The sequence below is a fragment of the Lasiosphaeria miniovina genome, assembly GCF_030549165.1.
Source record: "Lasiosphaeria miniovina strain SMH2392-1A chromosome Unknown B0T26scaffold_2, whole genome shotgun sequence".
In the NCBI taxonomy this organism is placed as follows: domain Eukaryota; kingdom Fungi; phylum Ascomycota; class Sordariomycetes; order Sordariales; family Lasiosphaeriaceae; genus Lasiosphaeria; species Lasiosphaeria miniovina.
The window spans coordinates 4,096,970-4,111,577 of NW_026848221.1; the positions used below are offsets into that span (position 1 = coordinate 4,096,970).

A 14,608-nucleotide genomic window follows, 5' to 3' on the forward strand; every position below is an offset into this window, starting at 1 on the left:
GGCCGTGCAACACGAATGCTGGCTCGTTATAATGATTGAGCATGTAATTAGCTACATTTTGCTATATTTGGCTTGCGAAGTGCTTCAGAATTGACTACACAGTCATTGTTCAAATATTTACTATTTTGGTGTAAAAAGGGTGATCGGGTGGGGGGTGGGGTATGGTGGTTGTAAGCAGGCCTGCAGTTTTTTATTGCATTTTTGGCCCTGTCAATACGTAAGCGAATTCAACGAAGTCAGCTTCGCTTTTTATTGCAGATTTGGACAATTTGAGCGAATCTACGGTCTTGAGCTTCAATTACCGCATTTGGAAGTGTGTTGACGTTAGCAACGGCGGCGAGGTGCAATTGCGGTACAACTGCGTTGCCAGCGCTTGGAGCGGGGCAGCCAGCGAATGTGGTAATATTGGCTGTAAAATGGGGTATTTTTATGGGCGGTAAGCTGTAACACTTGGATGTCTATGTACCTACCGTGCAAGGAACGGTTTTAACGGTGGCAGTAGACGTACTCTACTTGAAGCACCAATTTCCCGTGCTCTCTCATCCCCTCGCCCTCGAATCCTCGTCCCCCGTTCTCGGTAGCACTCTCTTCGTCAACAAACACAACCCTGAATGGGGACTGGGATGGACATAATAACAAGGGTTCCAAGCCGTGTGCCTGACGTGATGGGCCACTTTCTCCTCCTCGCCGTGGCTTTCCTAGCTTTCCCGGCAGCGGCGGCGGCGGCAGTAGTCCCGAGATTTTCGTCACACAAGTTTGCATTCCCAGGCCCTGCCACTGCCTTTACAGTCCCGGCTGCCTTTCCAACGACGGTGTATGAAAGCTACTATGGTATGCTTGCGAGCGTAGTGATTGGTGTCCCTCTCTCTTACTTTCACTTCACGTCGCTTCACTTCACTTCACACCGCGAACTGACCAGCCACCGCCCCCAGTGAAGCCAGGCCCTACCAATGAGCCTCAGCCCGCCGTCTTTGATCCCGTCCTGAACATCACATTCCCCTTCAACTTGACCAATCCCGAGACAGTCCCAACAAATGGCTCGGATCCCGTCTTGTACCCCCCGGCCCTGGCAAACCTCACAGACGCCAGCGCCGAAGCGCTCGTCTCGGCTGCTGCCCTCGAGATCTTGGCCATCATTGAGGCCAACAACACGGGCTTGTCCAGCAACTGCTCCAAATGCGTAGCTGCCCTCTCTGTTGCTCAGATGGCGGCCCAGCTTGCCCCTACCCATCTCCCCGCCGCCATGGTGTCCCTGTGCAAAACCACCGGCTTCAAGACTGGCACCGTGTGCCAGAACACGTACGGAGCAACCAATTTTGGCGCTTCCTGGGTGCAGATCCTCGCAAAAGCCGACGTGGTGGGCTTAGATGGCCAGTATATTTGCGCATCTCTCAGCACCGACTTCTGCTCTCAGCCTCCCTTGGTACCCGTGAAGGTCAAGTTTCCCAAAGCCAAACCAGTGAAGCCCAAGAAGTCCCGTGCGAGTGGCAAGCGAGTCAAGGTGCTGCATTTGTCTGACCTCCACCTGGGTGAGACGAATGCCTTGCCACGGAACTTCAAGTCTGTGAGGTGCTGACACCCCATATTCCGTGTGCTTAGACACCAGGTACATGGCTGGCTCAGAGGCAAATTGCACGTCGAGTATGTGCTGTAGGTACTCCGCACCGGGCCAGGGCGTAGATGAAGCCCCAGCCACGTATCCGGCGCCTCTTTTTGGATACTACAAGTGTGATTCGCCTTTTTACCTGGCTTTGGCCGCACTCCAGTCCATTGGACCCTTGACAGGCACTTCTGTCGACAACCCTCCGGCCCTTTCATTGTACACGGGCGATCTGGTTGCTCACGACTCGCAAAACCAACGATCACGGGCCTACGTAGAAGTGACGGAAGATTCAGTCTGGCAGATGTTCAAGGCATACATTGGGGGGCCAATCTATGCAGCACTCGGAGTGAGCACCTTATGCTCTCAGATCTCAGATGGCGCGCAGATACCTGGTTGCTGACAATGAATTTTAGAACCACGATACCAGCCCAGACAACTTTGATGTCGCCCACGCCATTGATGACAACGGCCCGCTCGGTCAACAGTTCTCTTGGAACTACGACCATGTGTCCAAGCTCTGGGAGCACTATGGGTGGATAGATGGCGCAACTCAGGCCCAGGCTTCGGTTCATTATGCGGCATACTCGGTGCTGCACCCTCTCGGGCTGCGAGTCATCACCCTGAATACCGATCTGTACTACCGTAACAACCCCTACACCTTTATTCACGCGGCCGACCCAGACTTCTCGGGTATGTTTTCCTTTCTTGTCCAGGAGCTTCAGAAGGCCGAGGACGCGGGCGAGCGGGTTTGGATTGTCGGTCATGTTTTAAGCGGCTGGGACGGCTCGAACCCGATGCCTGGCGGATCTGATATGCTCTACCAAATCGTCGACCGTTACTCTCCCCACGTAATTGCCAATGTTTTCTTTGGCCACACCCACGAAGGTGAGACGGCCAGATCATTTCGGCGGTTAGCTTGAGCACATCTTGCTACTGTTGGCTAACTTGTCCGTGTGTCAGATCAAGCCTTTGTCTACTACAAGAACAATGGAACGCGACGGTCTGCCGAGGACGCCATTGCCAGCGCCTGGGTCGGGCCATCCATCACTCCCCTGACCAACCTGAATTCGGGGTTTCGCTTATACGAGGTCGACACCGGATCGTTCGAAGTGTTTGAGGCCTACACATTCTACGCCGACGTGAGCACGTTCAACCACCTCAACGAGACAGGGGCAGGGCCGACGTTCAACTTTGAGTACTCGACTCGTGCTGCCTACGGTCCCGCCGCCGCCTGGCCCGACGGCGCCCCTCTGAATGCTACCTTTTGGCACCGCGTCACCGAAGCCATGGAAAAGGACAGAACATTAGCCACACTATTCAACACATACCAGGGGAAGAGCAGCGTGCGGAGTCCAAACTGCACCAGCGACGCGTGCACGGCAGCCAAGATCTGCTATATCAGGTCGGGGAGCGCTGCCCTGGGAAAGCAATGCCCGCAAGGGTTTGGCAGCGTCCAGGGTCCATACACAGGCAATAACTTTTGAGCGGAGAAGTGGCCGTGGGAGAAAGGGCGGAAGCCTAGATCCTTTTTTTTTCACCCAGTAATGCGACTACCTACCTACCAGCCTAACCAAGGTATCTACACACGCACTTGACTGTATTGCACATGGGAGCTCCGAACCTTTCACGTGCGAGTTGCTTCTGCATAGTCCTCGGCTGATATTTTTGTGGTGGTAATCGTGATCGTAATCCAAGAATCCAAACCTACAATCTAGTGGATGGGGGTGCGGCGGACATCACGAGATCCTGCGGCAGTAAGTACTGCACGCAGGCAGTGAGCAGCAGCACGGTGGCTGCGTGCAGTACAGTACAGTGCAGTGCAGGTTACGTCAAGGCCAACATGGCCCCTCTCTCCGTGGCAACACGATACACTTTGCCCGAGCCTCCGCGTCAAATGCAGCCCATCCTCGTGTAGGCCCATCCTCGTGTAGGCCCATCCTCGTGTAGGCCCGGCCGTTGTCCCGCATCAGGAACTGCCTTCTCTTGTACGCTTGCGTGGCCGTCACGGTCTCGACGACGGACATCTTGGGCGGCGGCAGGTGCGGTTTATTTCCCCGGGAGAGGCGTATTTCTGTGGTCAGGCGAGGAGAGACGCCACTTCCACCGCGACGCCCGAAGCCCAACCTTTTAATGGTACTTCTTCTTGTACTGGCACTCTAACCTTGTCACGGCTATCAGGAGACACGCCACTTCCACCGCGACGCCCGAAGCCCTACCTTTTAATGATTTTCTACCGCCTTTGAGATTGCACGACGGTCGTTCGCCTCTGCTTCTTCCTGCACCGGCACTCTAACCATCAGCAGGATCGCGCGACTGCCATCGTCCTGGTCGCAAGCACGCCCCTGCTGGCCGCCAATACTCGCCCGAGATCGGTTAGTTCGATTGATGCACAAGAGGTATCGTCTAGCCGCCTGCGGTTCTACGCTAGAGATTGCTGACAGTCCTTTTTTTCTTCTCTTCTCTAGCCGCCCGTATTAGTGCTTCCGAAAGAATGCCTGCGAAACCCCCGCTCATCAGGGTCGAGTACGTCGGCACCAAATCCCTCGAGAGGGTGCCCGTGCTGCCATCGTCGCCCGGCAGCGCCGAGCCCTCGCATGCTGCAGCTTCTGCCCCAGCTCCGACACCAGACCTGCCAGATTCTACCCCGGCTCCGACACCAGACCTGCCGGATTCGCAGCGCTCAGGGTCACTGGCGGATAGCTTGGAATCGCAGTCGTCGTTACAAGAGTCCCAGCTTCCCGAGACGGACGAGGAACTCAAGCAGCAATTCGTCCAGTACGTCCGAGATCAGAATTCCAGCTTCCGATCCGAGTACGCCCCCACCAGCGCTGCCAAGGAGGCAAAGGTAACGCAGGCAAAGCTGGCCTAATGTTTATTGGCTGTGCTTAACGATCCGACATTGCAGCTTGATATGTTTAGCATAGGGGCTATGAAGATTTACATGGAGAAGAAGGGCTCGTCGGCCTTTATAGCCTATCTCAAGTTCGTATATTTGATATATATACCTAAGATCCAATTCATACTCGATACCTGGATGAACTAGGCGGCGGGGGATAAGGCGAACAACTTGAAACGCAAGAGGTCGGATACGTCTAGACACACTACGCCGACGGTCGAGGATCTTTCTACCGGAGATTTTAGAGACAGGGCCGGCCATTCTAACGCAGACAAGATCACCTAGGCCAAAGTGCCAAAGTGGTACGGCAGGAGCTGTATTCTCTCTGGCAGCACACCGGTCGACGGGGCATACATTGTAGACGTGAGGGCCTCGGGGATGAATGCCTTCCACTTCTGGGAGACGTTGAGTATGTTTTGGCCTCTTAAGAGCACCGATAAGCTCGATATTAAAGGCCAGGAGGTACGGAACATCCTCCCCCCCAACCCGGGCCTCCATATCTTCTGAGATCGGCACAGATTTGCGCTCTGTTACGTCGAGCACCCGATAGACCCCGAGCACAGGATCTACTTACAGGTGGTGTGGCTCAAGGATCTGGACAAGTTTAATGGCCTTATCAAAGGTGCCTGGGACCATCGCGGATCCGGTTCTATCGTGGACTTCCGGCGTGGGAGCGACGACGGGCGCATGTTCCCACGCCTCGAGCATGGCGATGTCTACGAGCTATCTACGCCCGATCCAGTCAGGTGCCCGCTACCCAGTATCCAATTTCTGCAGATTCGCTACGCCGTTCAGAAGATCATTGCGGGTATTATGGCCGCCGGCGCGCTCAAGGATATCTTTGGTGGCGAGCCGTCCGAGGACGGGCTGGGCCCTGCCCGCCACGAGGAGTTGTTACCCGGAGATTGGGAGGTCCTCCTTGAAGAGGCCGTGGAAGCCGAAGCCCTGACTAGGGACGCGGCGGAGCGGTGAGCCAGATCGTTTCAGGACGCGGCCTACGATAAGGCCGTACGAAGAGCCGAGTTTCTTGCTATTTTAGTACCAGAAGAGGAACTAGCTTCTTCAGAGGAAGAGGAACTGGCTTCGTCAGAGCAAGAGGCGGGGGGGGGGGGGTGGGATTGGGTAGACAGGGTCTGCCTCAATGTGGGCTTAATACCCGAGGTAAATACAGTCCGCTCTTGCTCCCTCGCACCGCTGCCAAATTCATTTTACAGGCTGGCGCATCATAGTTTTGGGGGAGCGTGGTAAACGGGGTTAAAAGTTCCACTAGTTTTTTTTTGCATATTTTACTAGCACTTAGGATACGCAACCAAATTAGATCTGTTGCATATTTTATTAGCACTCAGGATACAGAACCAAATTAGATCGGTTGGATCGCATCGTAACACTCTAGTTTCACATCTAGCACGCTGTATCTCCGCGCAGTCCGCCGAGCCGCCCATGACGGGCTCTTAACTCTACCCTTCTCCCCCCTTGGACCATCGCAACGCCCTTCACTTCTGGCACCGCTTCGACTATCACGTTTCGCGCTGCAATGATTGCCATCAAAACACACAAAATTGCCGATCTTACAGGCGTAGCGTACAGCGTTGGGAGCTATGTCGCGGTGAGTTTGCGTAATCTTTCCCCCGCTTACCCGGGTGGCAGGGAGGCCGAGCGGCAGGGAGTGTTCTGGCTCTTGACGGCGAGCGCCCTTCTCTCGGGCGGGACTAGGGCCCGCTGCGGAGCAGCCGATCCTGTGTTGTCGAGACTGAGCGGCCTTGCTGGCTTGCCAAGCTCCTCCTTCTCAAGGGGTTTTGTTGCCGCCAGTCCGAAGCTTGCTGGCGCTGGAGCCTGGTTTTCCTTATCATGGACCGACGAGACCCCCGGCGGGGGTCGGGTGCTTTTTGTCCGAACGGGCCGGCAGCGAAATGGGGAGATGGGATGGGATTGCGGCTTGCTGCTGGCGGTTGCGGCGGTCGGCAGCGACAGGTATGGTCGCGGGGGCAAGTTGGGACGTTGCGGCGACACGGGGTTGATATGTCGGCTTCGCAGGACAGTCTTTCAAGTTGGGCCCCCAAGGAGGCGCCTTGGTCAAGTGGTCTGGAGGTGTGCACGCCCTGCTGCATTCTTGCGACTATGAAAACGGTCGCCGTTCCCCTGCGTGGTAGGGAGGTAGGCCATCAGTTTTCGTAAGGCTATCGGTTCGAACCAAGGTGTTCCCGGGCCTGAGCTTTTTGACATTTTTTTTTTGGTACTAAGACAGATACATATCTCCTCCTAGTCCTAGAAGAATGTAGAAAGCTTTTCCGGGCTTTTTATTCTATTCTTGTTCATCGCAACGGCGTTGTTGGGGGGCCTGAATCCAGCTTCTGACCCCCCACGACAAATGACCCCGTGTATGGTATCGTAACATAATACGCTCAAAACCAGCAAGCATCTCTCAGCGTTCCTTTCTCCCCCGTCAAATCACGCGCAATATCTGTACAATATCGTGGTAGCCCCCCGTCGGAAAAGATACGCATGCTTTCCTTTTCCTTGCTGCCCCTGATCTTGCCCCCCTATCAAAACCTTGAAGGTAGATGGGGGCAATAAAATAAAGACCTAAAAACAACGAAATTATCCGGTGTGAAATCGCTACTCCGTTCTTCCCGGGGTGGTTATTTGTGTTCGTGAACATGGCTTGTCCGTGTATCTGAAAATTATTGCAAACTCGCTTCCGGGGAAGCGCGCATCGCTCATCGGCCGATGACGAAGCGAGAGATGGCCTCGAAGACTAGGCCGCCGAAGACGACAAAGGCGAGGAGACCTACATCACAACAACCCCCAATGTCAGCATTAGAATGACGAACCCGTGCTAGTCACTGGGTGGTGGTCCCTTACCGAACCAGATGGGCGAGATGGGCGACTTCTGCACCTCCTTGACCTTCTTCTTGATCTGGTCTTCTGACTTGCCACGGCGCGCGTCCTGTTCCTTGGCGAACTTGATATTCGCTCGTCGTTGCTGGGGTGTTTGCGCCTATTCAAGTTCCCTCCGTGTTAGCCTCCTTTCTGCGAACAAGTTTAACGGCGCGCGCAACGGTGCTAATGCTAGCCATTCGCGCTTCGCTCGTAGTTTGGCCAAGGCGAGCAAGCAAACAGTGGCAGGAGCGACTAGCTAGCCCTGTATAGATGGGGCAGGGTCGATAAAGGTAGGAAAACAATAAGGACGAACCATTATGAAAGTCGGTATAGGATGGACCGAGGTAAGCCTTCCACTCTAGATTGTTCAAGGGGTGGGATCAGAGGTTGCTGGCTACAAGTATGCGTAGAGAAATATGCCGACGAGATTTACTTTATATCGCAGGTGCGTCCTATTTCTTCGTCGGAAGAGCCGGGCTATATATTAGATACGTCGTGGCTTTGTTGCGGTAGTGTGAGGGGAACCGGGCATCGGGACAGATTGCCAATGCTTGGAGGTGTCGACACGGCGAACTTCCAATCTGGACATGTGTCGTTGACGAGGGAGCTTCCAGTGTGGGGCTGCCATGCTGCGCCAATGCACGCCAAGCAAATGCGGCTAGCTGAGAGGTCCCCTGGAGGCTTGAGTCTAGGGCCCCCTTGGGACTGGGCTAGGGGCGGTCCAATCCCGACGTCGACAGCGCCGATCACCAAATCCCGGCGGACGAGCGCAAAGCCGCCAAACACACTTTTCTGACGCGAATGACGTTGATGAGTGGATATCGAATTCACGTTTACAGCCGACTCACTTCACACCTGGCTCATCGTTCTCATCCAGCACAAGATACCCCTCGCTTGACCAGAGCCGGCACTTAGCCCTGGTTCCACCTAGTCTCAGCTAATTCAGTTTGAAAAGCGAAATAACCACGTCGTGAAGAGACACAACGCCAAAGCCATAATGGCAGCTCCTCGGACGGCCTCAAGCCTGTGCTCGCTTAGAACGCTAATGAGAGCGAGCTCCCCTCTAAGCGGGACGCACTCATTACGAGCACAGATCCAGACAAGACGCTATTCCAAAGAGCAACCATCACCACCGCCGCCTTCAAGGTCGCCATCTGTGAGTCTTTGCCACTCCCCCCCTTAAAATGACGATACCATATCGTATCACACACATACCGCCGCGACACTAACAAACCCCGTGCACCGCAACAGGGCAATTTCTACAAGACCTTCACGCGGCCTGTAGCCAAGGGCCTGCTGCTGGCCATGTTCGTCTACCAGCTGGCGTACTGGGGGTGGGTGAAGCTGGAGCAGGACGAGATCACCGGCGAGCGCAAGGGTGAGTGATTCCACCCCTTCCTAATTTTCTCTCTCTCTTTGTGTGTGTACATGAACCCTCGGCTTGCTCACACCGACGGCCGAACCCCCGCGCACAGCAGAAATAGCTTTGCTCGAAGACCAAGTGAGGAGCCTGCAAGAGGCCAAGGCCAGGAGGGCGTGAAGGACTTTATATTTCCCGTCTATCTCTACGTAACTCACGAGAGAGAGAGCCACTCTCTATGTTAGCAGTAGGCCAAGGGCCCCAGCAACATACATACCGCCTGGCACCAGGCACCAAGCAACAAGATCGGAGCCGGCTTAAAGGCGGTTCCAACTTTATGTATCACTTACACTTACTTGTAACCCAAAAGGGAAAAAACAATGAAGGACAGGAAAGGAAAGGAACGAAAAGCTTGTACATGAGATTTATACCCAACCCCCTATGAGAACCCGTCACCCCACTGCCGTACGCACACAAGGTACATACATACATACCAGAGTGCCTACCGCCAAACCATCATACTCCAGAAGAATAAGCATGGAAGAAAATATCAAAAGGATTTGCCACCCTTAAACCACCCACCCTCCCGAGTCTTTCATGTCTCTCTAAAATAATAACGAATAAACCTGGATATCTCTTCCTCCTCTCCCCATACCCGCTACCGCTTAAAACAATGGAAACCAAGAACCTCAAACCTGGATAGGTGCCTTAATCAATGCCCCAACATAACCTGATCCTACTTCAACGCCAGCTACACACACACACACACACGCACACACACAGATAGACACAAAAGCTGAGACCAGACTACCGCCCACCGCCCACCCCATTATTCGTGACAAGCATTCATATCCAACAGCCCACTACCGAACCGATTTTTCAACAAACCCTCCTCATCTTCTTTCTTTTTCGTTTTATACTATCCACTCACAGGAATACAAAAGACAGGCCGCCGACGAAGGCGCCACCCAGCAGCGCCCAGGAGATGGGGGGCGCCGGCACAGCTGCCGAGCGCAGGTGCGCCGAGCCCTGGTAGTTGCAAGAGAGGTTGCTGGAGCGCTGGCCGTAGCTGGACGCGAAGCTGGGGTCGCCGGGCAGGGGGCAGCCAAAGCCCATGGCGGCAGGGCAGCTCTGGGCGAGCTTGTAGCAGAGGTCCTCACAGGGCAGCACCTCCTTGTAGGGGCCCGGCTGGACGAACTGGTCGATCATGGGGTTGCGGCTCGAGTTGAAGGCCGACGTGTTCTCAAAGTGCACGGCGGCGAGCGCCTCCTGGTCGAGCACGTCGCCGTTGGGGAACGGCTGGACCAGTGCCCGCGGGTGCAGGTACGCAGCGTCGTGGGAGAAGTCCTCGCACCGCGGGATCGTCACCGAGCACAGCCACTCCTTGTACGCGGCCGCGCAGAGGCTGCAGTTAGTCGCGAGCGAGTAGCGCTGGCTCGACACGGCCTCGCACGGGATCTGGGCTAGCGACTTGTTGAAGTTGGCGTACATGGTCGCCGCGTAGTTGTCGTAGAATTGGCCAAGCACCGTCGCATTGCCAAACTTGTTGGGGTTGCTGGGGACCGAGTAAGCGACTTGGTCACAAAAGGTGAGGTTGCGGATGATGGCGCAGTTGCCATGGTCTGTTGTGTCATGGTTAGCAAGGGGGGTCATTGCACGACTTGGACCATATATTCTCTTACCCGGATTGGTCTCAAAGCTCGTGGCTCGAAAGACGTGGCCTCCGCTCAAGACCGAATCCGTCCCTGACGAATTACTGGTCCTAGCTAGTATTCCGACATATTCCGAGCTCGAGTTAAGGCCGCTGAAATAGAACTCCTGCTTTGGGAGGCTCCCTGGTCCTCTTTTTGTCATGCCAGTCGTGACCATGCTAGCAAACTGCCCGTTCTTGGTTGCTGCAATTTGCGCATAGTTTTGTAGACCGCAGTATGAGTACTGCAGGCCATTTATAGACCGGTCCTTGGTATTCTGAGCAAACATCACGTAGGGCTGACTATTCATGATCTGCTGCTGCGCTGTGGGATCGGTACTGTCTGTTAAATTGTGCGTCATGAGTAGCGCACCCTGGTAATCACTGTCGACCAAAATGAGGCCGGCATCCTGGTCAACGCTGTAGCTGAAGACGGAGCCGTCCGTCGACGCCGCAATTTGGAAGTTATACGTCCCCGAAAAAGCACTAGACACGTTTGGGGCGTACACGCCAAGGTAGATCTCGTCGCTTGGAGTTGTGACGTTGTACATGGCGGCGCCCTCGGTGAAGGTGACGGCGACCTGGGACGAAGGGTCGCCGCGCGGCCCAGGGGACTGGTTTGACGCAGAGGTTGAGACGAAGAGGGTGAGCTGAGGAGGGTCCATAGTCGTCTTTGAAGGATCGACCGGCTGCGGCTGTAGACATGTGTTCACCGATATATAAACTGTTCGGGAGGACTGTCGCCGCTCTAGCGTTTGCGCTTGCGCCTGCGCATCGCGGGCCTCCAGGGAAGCATCCCTTTCCAGTGCGTTTGGACCAAGGTTCCGTTCCTCTGGAGCCTCGTGCCTATCCCTCAACTCGAGCGAGTGCCGCCCCTCGTCCCGGGCAGGCAGCTTGGGCACAGCAAAGGAAAATAGTTGCGTCGTCCCCGCATCGACATTCAATGGCATGGCCTCGTTGTTTGTCAGCGCCATCGCCAGCTGAGTTGCGCGTCCGACGATGCCCCTGTCGAAGGCCGGAAACTCGGGCTCGTATACCGGATCGAGTGGGCTTCTCTCGGGCTGGTCGGCAGCCAAGTCGAAGTCGAAATCGCCGAGTAATACGGGGAGGGCCTCCTTCAGCTCGGCCGCGAGCGCAAAGTGCGGAGAGAAGAGGGTGAAGTAGAGGGCGACGAGGAGGCAAGAGGCGATGACTGACGCCGCCAGTCGCGACTGCAGTGGACTGAGTTGCATCACGTCGCGGGAACACGCCCTCCCTCGCGGGGGCCGTCGTGGTGTTGGTGGAAGGCCAGACTAGTAGCAGAGAAGACTGAGGCCGTCGAAGATGGTTTCAAGATTCCCGTCCCGTCTGTAAGTTCCCGTTTGTTGGCCCTGCCGCGTTGTCCTTGTCGATCGCTTCGTTTGTAGAGAGGTTGAAAGATAGTCGGTCAGTATATCATGATATTCTCCAATTGCACTATCGCGCCGATGAGAGCCACGGGTCTCTAGGCGGTTCGTTATAGGTCGTCGTCAAGATGTCGTGAGCAAGGTTGTGCAACACGGATGGAGTGCTCAGGAGGTTTCCACTACCGACTGTGCCGCAACAGCCCCCAAGCCAAGCTGAAGCAGCCTTGTTTTAGTGCATTGTGCTCCGTAGCGCGGCAAGGATAGCGATGGCTGGTTGCAACAATTGGTCCCCACAACATCGAGCTTACAGGTTGGGGAATCGGGCAGACTGCAAATGGCTCCGCCCCAAGCTGAAACACCCGAAAATGACGTTTTCAAAGGGGAAGAGATCCGGTAAGCGGGCAAGATACGGGCATGGATGGATTGATGACTTTGGCCTCGTTTGCTACCTGCGTAATCCAATAGCGGGGCCTACTTGTCATCTAAGGTACCGAGTAAGTTAATAATGTACGTGCTATTCCAGGTAGAATAATACCACCTATACCTAGGTAGGTATTTAATGATAACAACATCAAAAGGTCAGTCACTACGGCAAAGTCAAAATGAAGAAAACAGGACATCCTTAGTTTCCGCTGCTCTGATGTGATAGGGATGGTAGCCAGGTTCCTTTCCAGTAAACTACTCGCACTCCTATAATTACACGCAGTAATCCGAACCATAAGTCTATTCCATCGAGAGTAACCCGTGCTGAGAAAAAGGAATCCGATAAATAAAAGCGAAACAAATCACGCCTATCAACAGCAGTCCCCTACTTTCCTAGAATAAATGAATCATGTCTGCCAAGTTGTCCAAACGGGTCCCTGGGCTGTTGTTGATATGCGTGGTCAAAGGTCGTCATTCGTATCCAACGTCAAGCGGGAGTGGGGGCATTTCTATGCTTCGTCTGCTCATCACGGTTTGCGCCGAACCTAATTCAAAGCCACGCGCTTTGCAACTTGTACCAGTATAGGTCCGGCAAATTCTTGACCTCTTACTCGGTATGGAGACCATCGGCCTTTGCGCGGAGGCCGCTAGCAGTCGAGCTCGAGGTCTGGAAGTGGCGGCCGAGAGTGGGGGCCAGAAGGGTCCGGAAGATGAGTTCGGCGCCCCTAGACAAAGGTCAGTGGCTGCACACAGCCATGATCGAAGGGGTGGCGAACTTACTTGAAAGCCGGCAGAGAGAGCCACAGGAGGAAGACAAACTTGAAGGTGTAGTAGAACGGGAACCAATAGACAACGCTAACAAGGCTCTCAACGACACTGTCGTGTGGTTAGCGGCGAGTCACGCGAGCGAACCTAGGTAGGCAGAAGCAGTCCTTACGTGAAAAGAGCAAAGACAACCCAGTACTGAAACGCAAGTTAGCACACCGTCGCTAGTCAAGAATCGCGTCGGTAGACTCACTGTAAGCCACTGGGTATCGTCGATCTTGGACGAGGTGAAGAGTGCGCCCATAGAATAGTACCCAGGGATGACGAAGCCGGCCAGGTTCGTCAGGAGTTGTCCACCAAGATTAAATACGATCAAAAAGAAGTAGAGCGTCACCAAGCCAATGACAGCATAGGCCTTGGGAACCGAAGTGGTCTTCTCGATGTTGTTGAGAGCGGGGTATTTTGACAGCTAACGAGGTAAATTAGTGCGACAGTCGGTGAGGAACACAGGGCAAACAGTCGAGACGAACCTCTTTGTCGAGCTGTCCAATATACTGCTGGACGCGATCCTGAGGGGAAGACATGGCTGCGATGCTATTTGTGTTGCGGTTGCGAGATCTGGCAATCGGGCGTTGTTAGGAACAGGCTGCGACGCAGGCGTGCGTGAGCAGGCACTTGTGGGAGGGAGGGAAGCTTGTGCAATGTGCAGCTCGGAGCTCGCGGGGAAGCCGGATCAGTGCAGAGACACTCGACAAGTGCGGGAAAATGAAAGTCGCTTACTTGTGCAATGTTCCGACAAGGCGAGTGTTTATTGTGGTGTGCAAGACGGTAGTTGTGCTGTGATGTAGAAGCCGGAAAGGTTTCGGATGGAAGCCGGGAGTTGGAGTTTATATGCAGCGGGTAAGAGGGTGCGTGAAAGGAGGCAATGACGATTGATACGTGTGCAAAAAGACCGGATCAGAAACCCCCAACCTTTCAGGAGCTTGCCCTGTTGGCGCTCCCCCTGCTTTCCTGGGTATGACGCCGCAGCTTCTCAGGGGTGGGTCAGTCAGGTGACATTTGCGGATGGAGGCCGAAGCGGGGTGTGCTATACAAAGAGCTCGCTTTCCAAGTGAATGTCAAACATCGGTTCGATGGTGTAGTTGGTTATCACGTCAGTCTAACACACTGAAGGTCTCCAGTTTAAGCCTGGATCGAATCAAATCAGTTTGTTTTCATCTCTCTGTTCTCTTTTGCCTTTACTTTTTCGTATTTGTGTCGAATACCTGACCTGCAGCTTGCTTATCATTTTTTTCTTTCTCCGCTCCCACGCCCGCCCTCCCATCGAAGCATGACAGAAACCTTTGCAACTATTGTTCTAATTGATTTAATGTCCACGGGGTAGAATTCTTCTCGATTACTGACAACCCTTTGCAACAGAGACTCAGACGTTGCAACTTAACTTTTTGCCCGAGCCTCTGCTCAACCTGTGCCCCGCTGAATCAAATCCAACTTTAACTACGACAAGAACAAGATATGACATCCTCAAGAGCGCGAGCCCGGAAATACCGAGATATCTAATGTTAACTAAGATATGGACAAGTTACTATCATTTCTCAACAATAAT

At 54.3% G+C, this 14,608-nt stretch overlaps 6 protein-coding genes and 1 non-coding gene across 7 annotated transcripts; 4 read left to right on the forward strand and 3 right to left on the reverse strand.

Moving 5' to 3' along the window:
• Positions 1 to 665: 665 nt before the first annotated feature.
• Positions 666 to 3,087, forward strand: B0T26DRAFT_638166 (Metallo-dependent phosphatase-like protein; the record flags this gene model as incomplete). The annotated part of the gene is made up of 5 exons (XM_060437005.1): positions 666 to 831; positions 933 to 1,529; positions 1,600 to 1,949; positions 2,017 to 2,488; positions 2,564 to 3,087. The coding sequence occupies 5 exons, from the start codon at positions 666 to 668 to the stop codon at positions 3,085 to 3,087; spliced, it is 2,109 nt and encodes a 702-aa protein (XP_060300807.1).
• A 1,007-nt stretch (positions 3,088 to 4,094) lies between these two features.
• Positions 4,095 to 5,471, forward strand: B0T26DRAFT_748236 (uncharacterized protein; the record flags this gene model as incomplete). The annotated part of the gene is made up of 5 exons (XM_060444942.1): positions 4,095 to 4,448; positions 4,509 to 4,589; positions 4,647 to 4,715; positions 4,785 to 4,961; positions 5,040 to 5,471. The coding sequence occupies 5 exons, from the start codon at positions 4,095 to 4,097 to the stop codon at positions 5,469 to 5,471; spliced, it is 1,113 nt and encodes a 370-aa protein (XP_060300808.1).
• Positions 5,472 to 7,216: 1,745 nt separating this feature from the next.
• B0T26DRAFT_748237 (uncharacterized protein) lies at positions 7,217 to 7,576 on the reverse strand (the record flags this gene model as incomplete). The annotated part of the gene is made up of 3 exons (XM_060444943.1): positions 7,217 to 7,287; positions 7,362 to 7,497; positions 7,559 to 7,576. The coding sequence occupies 3 exons, from the start codon at positions 7,574 to 7,576 to the stop codon at positions 7,217 to 7,219; spliced, it is 225 nt and encodes a 74-aa protein (XP_060300809.1).
• A 700-nt stretch (positions 7,577 to 8,276) lies between these two features.
• B0T26DRAFT_151693 (uncharacterized protein) lies at positions 8,277 to 9,293 on the forward strand. The gene is made up of 3 exons (XM_060433464.1): positions 8,277 to 8,535; positions 8,631 to 8,757; positions 8,858 to 9,293. The coding sequence occupies exons 1-3, from the start codon at positions 8,377 to 8,379 to the stop codon at positions 8,917 to 8,919; spliced, it is 348 nt and encodes a 115-aa protein (XP_060300810.1). The 5' UTR covers positions 8,277 to 8,376; the 3' UTR covers positions 8,920 to 9,293.
• A 373-nt stretch (positions 9,294 to 9,666) lies between these two features.
• Positions 9,667 to 11,661, reverse strand: B0T26DRAFT_748239 (stretch-activated Ca-permeable channel; the record flags this gene model as incomplete). Its single annotated transcript, XM_060444944.1, has 2 exons — positions 9,667 to 10,361; positions 10,422 to 11,661. The coding sequence occupies 2 exons, from the start codon at positions 11,659 to 11,661 to the stop codon at positions 9,667 to 9,669; spliced, it is 1,935 nt and encodes a 644-aa protein (XP_060300811.1).
• A 1,183-nt stretch (positions 11,662 to 12,844) lies between these two features.
• On the reverse strand, positions 12,845 to 13,586 carry B0T26DRAFT_636859 (TB2/DP1, HVA22 family-domain-containing protein; the record flags this gene model as incomplete). The annotated part of the gene is made up of 5 exons (XM_060436871.1): positions 12,845 to 12,962; positions 13,018 to 13,113; positions 13,175 to 13,200; positions 13,256 to 13,471; positions 13,533 to 13,586. 5 exons carry the CDS (start codon positions 13,584 to 13,586, stop codon positions 12,845 to 12,847), a joined length of 510 nt encoding a protein of 169 aa, XP_060300812.1.
• Positions 13,587 to 14,129: 543 nt separating this feature from the next.
• Positions 14,130 to 14,203, forward strand: B0T26DRAFT_t56. The gene has a single exon. It is a non-coding gene; the product is annotated as a tRNA-Val (tRNA).
• The last annotated feature ends 405 nt before the right edge of the window (positions 14,204 to 14,608 follow it).